This window comes from Megalops cyprinoides, chromosome 20 (assembly GCF_013368585.1).
Source record: "Megalops cyprinoides isolate fMegCyp1 chromosome 20, fMegCyp1.pri, whole genome shotgun sequence".
NCBI lineage: Eukaryota > Metazoa > Chordata > Actinopteri > Elopiformes > Megalopidae > Megalops > Megalops cyprinoides.
This window is the reverse complement of record NC_050602.1, coordinates 16,577,443-16,590,354: the sequence shown is the minus strand read 5'-3', so window position 1 is coordinate 16,590,354 and position 12,912 is coordinate 16,577,443. Positions and strand designations below refer to the sequence as shown.

Here is a 12,912-nt window from a genome sequence, read left to right as displayed (position 1 = left end):
AGCAAGTGGATCATTCACTCATATCTCCTGACCATATACTTGGATAGCTGAGAGTTTACAAACTTGCTAAGGCGTTTCTGTAAGGTATACTGTCTTTTGTAAGCCTCCAGGCATAGTATTCACTTGTGCTTTGGCCAAATACCATCTGCAGTAGTGGAGGGATCAGGTTTCCCTTGTGCTGCCAAGTTTACATCATTACATATTGATAGAAGATGGATGAGGGAACAGGAAGTTGTGCAGATGATATAGCTGGTCAGTGCCCCAGGCTGCCGCCCACATCTTTCCTTCTAATCAGTTTGTAATTGCCTCAGGACAGGCCTGATGAATATTACATTTTAATCTTCAGTGAGGGGCTTTGATACGGTCTTGTGTATTTGCTCAACAATATGCCTCACTTTCACTGTGATTTCTTGATCTGCGTAGCCAATACAGTCATTATCTTCTTTTGTTCAAATATGAGTTATAAGTTTGTCATGCAAAGAAAAAAAAAACTATATTTCAAAATTGGTACAAGCCTGTTCAGCCTACATCATAGCATTTTCTTGTCAAAGACCCTTCTTTGACCCTGCTCTCCTTTTGACTCTTGTGGATCCATTTACATTTACAGCATGTGCATTTTATGATTGTGGACTTATTCAGGCCTGTGAAAGTTGAAGAGCTTGCGTATTTCTTATACCTAATGATGGAAAAAAAAAAGCACTATGAACATTACAGTCAATAATCTTATGCTTAACCCTGTGCTCTGCCTTCAAGCTGAATTGGCAGATTTTTGATTAATAAAATGTCCAAAATAGAATTTCATGCATATTGTCTGTTATGTCACTGCAGAGGAACATGCTGTTTTTGTGCTGTCTTTTACAGCTACCTTTAAATTTCATAGATTTTTTTAGGATTATTTTCCTTTTACGGTGGAGAATTTCAGTGTGTAGCTACAAACTCCAATAACTGACACCTAACAGCAAGGATCACACTGAATATACTCCAAAAATAGATCTATATGTTTGAATGTAAGAACAGCTTTCCGTGGGAATGCATATTATGTATAATTGATACAAATTTGACAATATTTGAAGGCATGATTTAATGTTATCATGTCTGAATAACTCTAAATAAAAGTCAACTCTAAACTGCATCTGTTGAAATTTGCTCTTGGTTCATAACGCCATCTTATGTAAGCATAACTCAAAAATGTGTCTTTTTTAATGAATTTCAGTGTTCCTTATTAAGGCTGGGCACCATTAACTGTTCAGAAGTCTGTTATGCTTTGAGTTACGGCAAGTGTTCATAATGGATTTTGTAAGTTGTTTTTCCCCACTCAGTGTTGTGAAAAGCACTTACTGAATGAAAAATGGCCCTTCACACGCAATCTTTCCAAGATAGATAAGGCGGTTGAGGATCTAGTGGAGAGGAGTAATTAGAGGCATGCCCAGGGATTATGGCCCTCTGGGGCATTGTACAGCCTTGCTTTTCAGCAGACCAGGCATTAGCCGGTGTGTCCATTGGATTCAGGGGGCTTGACCCTCAGAGTCTACATCAGACAGTAAGCACATTGCTGTCATATCCTGAAAGGGCGGAAACAACCAGTGTTTCAGCAACAGGGTCACGTGTTGTCCCTCACTCACCCAGCCAGCATCAACACAGAAGAGAGCGCAAGGTTACTCTTTTTAAATGAATGCAGTCCATCCCATATTCTCAAAATCACCTGCTGAGCTGTTATATGTCTCTCTAACAAGTGTAACACGCACACATGGTTCACACAAAGGAAAAGCAATGTCATTTTATGTTATTTATGTTTATGTTATTGCTAAGGCAAAGGTGTAGACCAACAGAAGAATCAGGGTCTGCAGGTCTAAGAAGCAGCAATTCCTAAATTCTGGAGTGAATTCATCTCATTTACAGATCTGGATTTGTTACATATGGGCGTATCTGCTGGTTCAAGCATTAATTTTCAGTGTTTCCACAAGAAGTCAAACAAATCAAATTTCTGAAATACATTACTCCCACGATATTCACAGGTGATAAATTGTAGTAATTGCTGCAAAAACAAAACTCTGTAAAATGTACTGTGAAATGAGTACTTCTGACTTTTCCTTTACCTGTTACACAGTAACATGAAACAACTCATGAAATCGTGAAGCACTGAATTATCTGCTTGTGGGTAGTCAGAGTAGCGTAGGGCATGAGGAGCTTTCGTGGTTTTTGGATGCAATAGGAGTCTAGTAACTGGGATCGAATACTCAGACCTGCAAATCCTAAAACCATGAACAAAGAGGGGTTAATACTGTAATTTATTTAATGCAGAGACGGCAGTGTTAAGGAAAAATGGAAAGGAAGGCTTCTTGGGCCATTCCTGAGAAATGGCTAACTTGTTTATGCTGGTAACAGGAGCTAATGGGCCACTCTGTCTGAACACTAGAGAGAAATCCAAGCCCATAAAGAACATAGCATCCTGCCACAAAGCATCCAGTCACGATAAATTAAACCAGACCAGCCAGAGTCGACTGCCTTCCAAACTGATATTCAGCTATGTCTTTATGTAACAGTGATCCTATGCTGCAGTGGTGAGGCTGTACTACCTGGATGTAGTGGGTGTTGCACTGGTATGCTGAAGGCAAATTCTGTGCACAGGGAAATGGCTAAAGATTTCTGTGAATGTTTTTGAAGGGGAGTGAAATACGGTTTATGTTCTGATACATGACACTGTTTGTTGGCACTGGGGCAATATGAATATATTGATTGGTAAGTGATTTATTGAGAATACAGCCTGCAGGCAACCATGGGCAGACCGACTCAGCCATGTCCACATCAGATATTCACTATTTCTGAATGCTGCAGTGTAACACATTGCATGTATGGGAACAGGTAACCAAATGCAAAGCATCATGTCAGAATGTCTCCAGAAGATTAAAAGGTCTATGATGGGGAATGTCAGTGGATGATTAATTTAAAGCCTTTTGTCCCATGGATGGAACTTAGGTCCCATATCCTACACATAGCTGAAGACCCTCTGCGCATGTGTTCAGGTCTTGGATTTTGCAGAACCGGCAATGACAAAAACATTGTGTGTGCTGTGCCTTGTGTAATCTAAAAAAAAAAAGCGAAACCAAACAACATTTTTGTTGCTTTTAACATCGACAGCTTGCAGATACTTTGGATGCAACGCTAAAAAGAACGTATTGCTCGCTTGTAGTTTGAGTCTGAAATAATTTATGAGCCTGGGAGCCCTTTGAAGGAAACTCATTTGCAAATGCAAACTAAGAACTGCTTCTTATCAACAAAGTTTAATAGTAAAGGAGCATGCTGAAGTGAAGACGGAATGAAGATGGATTGATATAATAACAAACTAAGAAAGATTAAAGGTATTACAGGTAGACCATACCTCCTGCTTTAGAGAGACTGAGGACGGAGGTTCTGTCTGGATAATGTGGAGTAATGTTAGAGACTGTACACTTTCTATCCATATGGCAGAGTTAGTTTGCCAAAACAAGGAGCATAAAGCTAGACGGTGCTATCTTCACATTAGTACATGCCAACACTGCGTGCAAAATTGTAAGCCGTTGTTTTTTTTTTAGGGGGGTGCAGATACATTGCCTGCAGCTCTCCTGCTACATGTTCACAGATCAAAGCACAGGGTAAAAAGGAATATATATAAAATATCTGTAATATGTATAATGCATAGGAATGTTGTTATTACTGTGAGACCAATCGGGCAGTACATGAGGTTTCAGTACAGCTCATGTCATATAACAATATTATTACATCATCAGTTATATTATACTATCACTCTGAAGCCAGGCAGGGGATAAGGGAACAATACAGACCGTTTGTAGCTCTAGGTGATTATATGAACGTGCACGAATGCGCAGATGTATTGCAGTGAGCAAATGAATACTGCACATTTTCAGAGTGGTGCTGTAGATGCTCTTGAGGAGGCCATAGCAGTGTGAACTCGTCTGTTGTAAGCTCTTGTTTTTGCTTGAAGATTGTATTGTTGCAGTGTGTTCGTGCCAGGTGTCCTCTTCAGGAGTGGAGTACCCTCAGCACCTCGCTGTAGTGGAAATGCTTGAGCAGTGGACGAAAAGGACTCTGGCTACAGCCATTGGCGCCTTCACCATAGCCCCTTTCATGGGGACTCTTTGGAATGTCACTTAGGATGGAAATGGGTCAAGTTTGTACAATGAAGCAAGGCTGTCCCCTCTGGGCTTCAGCTCATACAGTATGCTTTGTCTCGGGAGCTTTTCTCTCCCAGTCAGATTTTTATTGCCACATTATGACTTTTTTTCCCTAGACTTTGAGAGAAGGGATTTCTTTGGAATTTATCTTCACTTTCTTAATTATAACTTCATCCTTATTCCCCTGTGTCCCTTAAACAAGCATTGGACCCAGGGAATAGGCAGAAAAGGTGATTTATATTGTTAAAGAGAAACAATTCTGCAGAGAAGTCTTGGTTGTTTGAACATTCATCGTAAATGGGAATACATTCAAGCTTGTGTGCATGTGAAACACATAGAGAACATAGAATATGCCTGGCCATATAATCAAGTAAAAGCAGCCATTCATTTTGTAATGGCATCAAATCCTGTGTCCTTATGGCAACAGTCTGGAGAGGCACCGTGATTGACAGTGATTGGCACAGAAAGAGTGCGGCGTGGAGTCAGGACGGCCTGATCTGGGAACAGCAGGTGTACTCGCAGGAGGCATTGGAGTCACTGAGGTGACAGAGATGCCACTGCTCTTCTGTCACTCACAGTCATGAGGGCCAGGGAGAGAAAACTCCCCCTTCACGGTGGCCTTTACTTTGGGGAAAGAAAGCCCTGCTCTGTTGTTGGAAAGGTTGTTTTCATTTCCATCCATGGCTGGGATTAGGAAAAGCTCATACCGTGCATGCCTGGGTAGAGCTAGAAGACATTAGCAGAGACCATTAAACAGGAAACCGTGAGCTCAGTTTTTTTTCTCTTCCTTCTTCCTTCCTTGTCTAGGACTGATAATAGCACACTCTGGGTTGCAAGCAGTGGCTTCATAATTTGGTTGTGCCCCCTGAATATTAATTATTAGACAGAAAATCTTTAACGCTTTAAGATTCAACAGTGAGAGACGGAATTTCCAATCTCAAGCATGCCCAGCTGTTCCGTAAATGGAGCATCTGTGATGTTATCTGCTTGCAAATGACAGACCCGCCACTCCGGATGTTTTCTGCTCTCTAGTTTCTGGTGTTTTCTACGCCGCTGAGATACATTTGTCGATCTTCAGCCAGTCGTCCCCGGGATTACGCAGCAGACTTGTCAATCAATGACAAAGTACCGCAACAGGGAGAATTTGTCTCGCTAATTCCCGCGGTTGCAGCCTTGATCCTCCGCAAGCCTTAATTGCCCGGAGATCGTGCATAACCTTGCGCTTTCAGGCTCGGGGACCTCCCACTGCAGCTTCAGCAGTTACCATGGCGTTACCGTGGCGATAGTCAACCGAGGCGCTCTTGGCACATCATTTGATTGGTTTATTTATTTATTTTTTTTTACCCCGCTTATCTGCGGGCGTTAGCGTTTGTGGGAAGAGGGGGCGCCCAGAGGGTGCTCGATTGCGCATTGTCCACAGTGGAGCGGAGCGCGCAAGGCAGGCGTCTGTCCGGTGGGGTTTTGCGCTGCCAAAGCTGCTGATACGCGGCCATGCCGAAGACAAAAGCGGCCCGTTTATGTGCTGTAATTTATTGCTCTCCTGGCCCTGGCAAGGTCGGCGCAGATTAAAATTTCCTTCCTTGGCAAAAGCTCCGTAGTGTCTCTCTCTCTCTCTCTCTCTCTCTCTCTCTCCCTCTCCCTCTCCCTCTCTCTCTCTCTCTCTCTCTCTCTCTCTCTCTCTCTCTCTCTCTCTCTCTCTCTCCCTCTCTCTCTCCCTCTCTCTCTCTCTCTGCTGGAGAGAGGCTGTCAGCTGTGTGGGATGGAGCCCGAGCCTTCTGCGTGTGAGTCACTGCGGAGGCCCACGCTGCTCTCTCCCCACACGCGCGCGCCGTGGACCGCGCCTCTCCCGTAGTCTTATCAGGGGTCGTCGCCGTGGCGACGGGAGATGCTGAGCAAATGCCTACACCCGGGCCGCATGTGCACGTACATGTGCGCCTCCCGTTCTGTGATTGGCCCTCCATCGCAAGTGGCCTTTTTCACCTTGTACGCTCCTATTTTGGTGTAGTTCTCTTATTTGTTAAACAACTGAGGATGTAATTCTGCAGACATTACTTGTGGTTTAAAGAATTAGATCTGTGTTTGATCAACAGTAAGTGTGAGTTTTATTTTTGACATTTTGAATATACCATTTTTAACTGGCATCGTGTGCTAAGAAATTGCAGTTGATATATTTTTGTTGGCTGCTTACTTACAGTTGCCCCCTGATTACCTTTCTCATAAATACTGTTTGTGTCAGGGTGCCTACAGCCTGTTGTATTGTGGACTTCCTTGTGTTTGGATACCAAATATATATGTACAAAATATGTCCAGTATATTTTACTTATTGAAGAACGACAGGAGCTAATTTATGCGCAGGGTACTGTGTACTCATCTTAAAAGCGGTTATTCAGATATGTAGCCTGTAGATGGCAGTGTCAATATGTGCTGTAAATTTTAAGCCTGCTGTTCATCTTAATCCCTTACAGAGTTAAATTCCTTAAATCATGCAGCGGAATGCCTCACTTATTTAGTAAAACCCTAATTCTAGAATCAAATTCTGATGCCCGTTTATCTCATTAATCTCAGATGTCCTATGATGATGCTGTGGAGTTGACATCATGACCAGCCATGGGTAAATTTGTCATTTTGGAGTAAAACCTGCCTTCGTAATACAACAGTGAAATCATGAGAATATGAAAGATTAAGTCAGTAAATTGGAAAAGAATATGGAAATACTGGTGCCGAGTGTTTGATATGTAGTTTATCACTGTTACTTTAGATTTGCCCCCTGCCCTCAGCATTAAACATTTATGGTCATAATTTACAGAAACAATTAAGCCATTTAAGGAACTCATTTGATATTAAGGTTTAATGAGTCATGAATAAAAACAAGCTTGTGACAGCCTGTATGCCTTACAATAGCCTAGTCCTGTAACCAATGTAGCTGAAGGTCAAATACAACACAGAGGGGTAGTGTAGTGGTGGAGCAGATGGACTTGTAGTCAGAAAAGTTATTGTTTCACTTCCCAGGTCAGGCATTGCCGTCATGCTGTAGTTTCTGGAATCTTCTGCTGTATAAATTGATAATACGCTAAAATGGAAGCCAAGATGGTTAACCTGGATAAACGACTAACAGGCTGTAAAGAAGGCTGACATCACACTATCACTGCTAGGTTATTATAATTACGTGAAGAGAGAAGGTTTTCTCAGTTAATTCACTTGTTTCAATAAATTAAAATGAATATCAGTGGAGATTTAAAAACAGTTTGTCTCAGTATTTCCGTTTATGCTGTTCAAAAGTACATTCTATACAAATCCCCTCAGAAAATCATCACAGTAGTTGTCATGTCGACGCAATGTGGGTTATTTTTAGCCGGTTTTATTCTCTGGACTTCCATTCATGATTTACAGAATTAACAGCCAATGTAATGTACATTGCTACATAGCTACAGCCATCTCTTATAGTGGTTTAAACACCCCACAGACCCACATAAGATTTTTTTTTTAATTCTGAGAGAGTGCTGGAGGTGAAATTATTTCTTCCATGTATTTTTGAACATGCAGTCAAACACACAAAAAAGCCAGAAAGTAAAGAGTCGCATTGGCGTGAAATCGCTGAACACACAAACGGGAATTGTCTGATGTATACGCTTCCAGCAGAAATGTATCCTTTGGATCATCCGAAGTATGGAAAAATGAATATGTAACAGCATTGAAAATGCATATATTTTTAGTCTGTTTTCTTACTGGTTCTTGACAATTGTTTTGTGTTTGTGGTGAATCAAGTCGCAGTGTTTTATCACAGCAGTGTGTCTTTATGGTTCACATGCAAATGTATACAAATCTCAGCCCATGCATTTTTAATGGGGCTTTGTCTCAACAGGGTAATTAAATCCTGGTGACAGAAGTGTGAACTCCCACTCATTCATACACCCAGGAAAGATGGATCGCGCACAGCCTTTTTGGTGCCAGTCAGACTGATATTCATATTTTTGTTTTGCATTTATTATAACAGTGTCCTCTCAGAAACATCAGTCAGAAGTATAATGTATTTTTATCATTACCTATACAGTTTATTGATTGACGTAAGTAAGAGCATTTAGCTTTCCTCCTTAGTTGGCTGTATATGTATTGCATATATTCTTTTTATGGATGGATGGGTAGGAGAAAACAATTCAGAAAACGTCAGACGATGTAATAAAAAACAAGGACAGCGTCTGCACTTTCCTAGTGGCAGATGTAATAAAGATTTGGAGTTGCTTAAAGATCATGTCGTCATGTTCCTGCAGCCATGCTGTGTGATGCTGTGCGTGAGCATGCACTGGTCTCTGAATATGATCCAGCGCGCGTAGAGAGGAGAAAGGAGCTCCTCCATCTGTGCTGTGCCAGGGAGCAGTGATGTGAGGTGGGGGGCTCTGTAGGAGACACTACACACCCCACCCCCCCCCCACACACACACACCACCCCCACCCTGCAAGCTCCCTGCAACCCTGCGTCTTCCAATCCGGATTCCCTTCTCTCATCTTGACTAGTCACCAGCGTTGGCAAAGGTGGGGCGAGAGGGGGTGGTCGCGGTAATAAATCTGAATGGGTGTAGCGTGAATCCCCCCCCCCATCCGCCTCAAACAAAAATAAGCACCCCCCCCCCCCGTGTAATGCATGCATACCCATATTCGAATCAGAGCGGCACATTGATTATTCATGCCTGGAAAAAAGACTGCGCTGTCATGTACAGTGCCCATTGGAGCTCATTAATTGGCAAGAGAACACGGGGGGATGAGAGAGAGAGAGAGAGAGAGAGAGAGAGAAGAGAGGGAGAGAGAGAACCCGCGCAAAACCGAGAGAGAGAGGGAGAGAGCAATAAAGGAGGAGGGGGTTGGAGCCAGAGAATAGGATTGGATTTATCTCCTCCATCACTTAACCGGCACGTCGCGGGGGAAAGCAACCCAGTAAACCACCTCGAAAAACAGGGCGTGAACAGGAACGGCCGTGGACTGGCTGCTCCCTCTGTCCGGAATGACCACGTACCACCCGGGCCACGAGTACTGCTGCGGGGCGGTGGAGGGCGGCGACAGGGGAGGTGCGGCGTGGGGCGGCGGGGATCACCCCAGGATGAACCCCGGCAGGCTCCAGCACCCTCCGCTCCAGCGGCAGCCTCCCCTGCCCGAGCAGCCCCACCCGCCGGCGCCGCCACCGCTGGGCCCCCAGGCCCCCCGCCGCTGCTACGTCTCCTGCACCCTGCCCTCTTCCGCCGCCAAGGCCCGCGGCAAGTTCACCAACCTCCGCGACAGCGTCAAGAAGAGCCCCACCAAGAGCACGGCCAAAGTCGGCGCCACCAGCGGCGCTGGCGGCTGGAGGGCGGAGGGCTCATGGGCTGCACGCTCTTTCGAGAAGGTACGTTCCCCAACCCCAGGGTGATGGTAGACGTCGCCGAAAAGTCCAGGACGGAAGATAACCAGTCATTACCAGTCAGGATTTTCCAGTCTCTCTTCTCTCGCCTTGGACGCAAGTTAAAAATATTGAGCATTTGGTGCTGGAGATTGAAGTTCAGGTTGATTTTGGGTGAATATTAAGAAAGGAAAAGATTTAAGTATTTACTTATGGTTTACTTTTACTGTGTATTGCTGTGTAGAGGTTTGTGAGCTGTGGAGGGGTCCATTCTGGATGTACCAAGGGGAAGGATCTTGCCTCTTCATCCTCCAGCATCAGGAGAAAAGAGGGCATTTGTATGATTAGCTGGAGCATCCGAACAGACTTATTAGGATTAGAATGAACACGACTATTTGTAATATTAGCCAGCTCGCTGGGAAGCGGATGTGTGGCACCGCTGCTAAAGAACAGTCCCAGAGCTCGGGTTTGCAATATGCTAGGCGGTTCTGTGTTCACTGTTGACGCGTATGTATAGAGTAGTTCTGTAGCAAGTTCTATGTATGTAGAATTTTGAAAATTTCTGCCAGACGCTGCGCTGCAAATGAATACAATTTATCAGTAATCATAGAGCCATAAGGAATATTAAACATTTAGGAATGTTTTTGGGGTGTTCCCTGATTAAATTAAGATTATATCGGGATTTTGTTTTGTGATGTGTTACATCTGTTGTTTTCAATGAAGTTGCGTGGGTTTGGCAGTAATCCTGTCGTTAAAGGCTTCAAACAGATCTCCAAAAGCGGGACTCTGATCAATGCTATTGATCTAATCTAATTTTAGCCCTCCCTGTCCACAGCTCTTCGCATGGGTTCCCACAACATGGCTGTGTTTAGATAAGTGTCTCTCAATACTACAGACGTCACTGGGTGAATCCTCCACGTCCGCTGTCTTTTGTAAGAAGCCCCTGATCAATGCATTCAGACTATCGTTCCAGCCGCCAGATCCTACAGTAACTATATTACATTACAGTCATTTCACAGATGCTCTTGTCTAGAACGTCTTACATAGTTTACGATATTTACATGTTATCCATTTATACAGCTGGATATTTCCTGAGGTAGTTGTTGTTTAAGTACCTTGCCCAAGGGTACAGCAGCAGTACTCCAGTGGGGAATCAAACCAGCAACCTTTCAGTTACAAGCCCTGCTCCTCAACCATTATGCTACACTGCTGTTATATTTGAGACAAAAGGACCATGCTTTGGTAATGTTGGTGCGTGTCAGTGCTGCGCTCTATTAGCGGCGCACACTGAGGACGGACCAGGCTGATTGGAGCGCTTTACACAGCAGTGAGATCTCCAGGTTGGCTCTCCCCAGCCCATCTGATGGCCCTGTGAAATCTATGGACTCCAGCACGGAGTATTTGGACTAAGGACTGGAGGCTGTGACGGCATTAGGAAAATCGCCTCCCTGCCTGTCAGGAGCATCGTCGTTCAGCCGGAACCTTACGAGAATCCCAGTTCACCCTGCTCCACACGCTCCCCTCCCCACCATTTCCCCGTGAGGGCGAAAGACCTAGGAGCAGTCCTGCAGAGGGCCTGCTCCACCTCTTAGTTTGAACGGGAACAGAGGAGGCATCTGAGTGCCTCCCCGCCGTCGTCCTTCGCGCCAGGCATAATTTCCCATGTGTGTTGAATGCACAAAGAAAACGCATTTCCATTTCAAAGCATTGACATTTTGTGCCGATGCAATCTGTGTTAATGTCATACTGGTTTTAGACTGGTGCACCTCATTTGTGTACGCGCAACTGTTTTTCTGTAATTAGCAGGTATGGCACATTCATTTTGTGTGTGTGCTGCAATGATGGCATTTTAATGGGGGTTAGAACTTGGAAGTTGTTTTCAAAGTGTCTTTTTTCCTTTTCTATCCTCAAGCCACCTCCACTGAGGACACCTCAGGTGGTTCTCTGGAGTATCATTAATAATTTAGATTTACCTACTTTACTGTGAGTTATTGTATGTGTGTATTTTATAGTGCAGTGTTATCTAATTGGGGCATGTAATTGATTTTAAGTTATGCAGAAAGAAGAAGAAAAAAAGGAAACAAAAAAAAAAAAATCCAGGTGGATAGTGCGCCCAAGAACTAATCCAAGATGAGCCAATCAGTCTTAATCCTTAACGCAGCCACTTTGTGCAAAATGCTGTAACTGATTGTGGGTCAGCACTTCAGATGTTATCTCTTCTACACCCTTGCAAGGCTGATTGTAATTTAGTTGGTTATGATCAAGTGCTTACTTTGGGATTTGTTTTTTGTCTAAGTATCCTGTAAGGTAAGGCATAAAAGGCTATCTTTTCAAATGAGTCGGGATTAGAAAGTCTAAACGAACCGAAACCAGTTCGAGGATCGGGGCAGTTGCTTCCATTAACGTCTGCTCGTGAGCGTGTTTGCTGCCACGCTCTCCCCATTCTGCTGCAGCCTCGAGCCACACGTTTCTCGTGTTCCATCCAAACGCGCTCCAGCGCTCCTTATGAGATGCGCAGTCCAAGGTCCCCTCCCCCCCCTCCCCCCACTGGCCCACTGTAGATCAGCCTGGCCGGGTGAGATACTGTGCCTTTCACTACAGATTCAGCAGGCACTCTGGAGCTGTATCTCTTTGGAGAGCAGGCCCTGCTGTGAGCCCTTCAACAGACTACCGGTGTGTTCGTTATGTTCGTGCAGCTCACCAAGCCAGTGGAAAGGTATTAGATTGGTTCTGTCTTGGTTTTGTGCAAGGCCCCTCTTGCCAAAAACGCTGCTACTCCGTCACGCTTGGCTCACGCTTCGCATCCTGTCCAAACGGGAGCGCTCGGGCTTGCCAGCGCCGAGCCCCGAGCCACGCCGCAAGAGGTTAATGTCGCAGATGAAGAGCAAGCTTTCATTTATGCAAGGTTTTAGCCGGTTACGTAATGCACACATGCTTTGGTTGTTACTATTATTTCTGTTTTCTGACTGCGTGATGTAATTAAGCTCGGAGCATGTGCACGGAGACAGTGAAGTGTTCTGCGTCTAAACCCCACATAAGCAGCCAATATCCAGTACTGTCATTCCGTTTTATATCACTGTGTGAAATTATCATTCTTATAATCTGCATCTGTTTTCAGGTTAGTTTAAATGTTGATATGAATGTCACCCTTTAATATTTTCTGCATTTCTTTGACATTTACTTTTTAACGTTATTTACAATACAGAATGGGACTGCAGTTGAACACAAGAACATGTCAACATCAAGGTTTTCCTAAGACCTGTGGAAAAAGTACTAATGTGAAATCAGCATGTTTGAGGAACTTTTAAAATAGTATTAAAACAACAGAAATAGGTATATTCACATTTTTCTGCAACAGAAAAATACATGAATT

At 44.0% G+C, this 12,912-nt stretch overlaps 1 protein-coding gene across 15 annotated transcripts in view; it reads left to right on the top strand.

Moving 5' to 3' along the window:
- LOC118795688 (discs large homolog 1-like protein) overlaps positions 1–12,912 on the top strand; it is a 149,368-nt gene that overhangs the window by 83,721 nt on the left and 52,735 nt on the right. Inside the window, exon 1 of one of the 15 annotated variants that reach the window (XM_036554361.1) lies at positions 8,909–9,545. The exons of the other annotated variants lie outside the window; for them this stretch is intronic. Coding sequence (XP_036410254.1) covers positions 9,168–9,545 — 378 coding nt within the window. The 5' untranslated portion in view covers positions 8,909–9,167. Of the gene's footprint in view, positions 1–8,908; positions 9,546–12,912 lie in introns of those variants that run through there. 15 annotated transcript variants of the gene reach the window in all.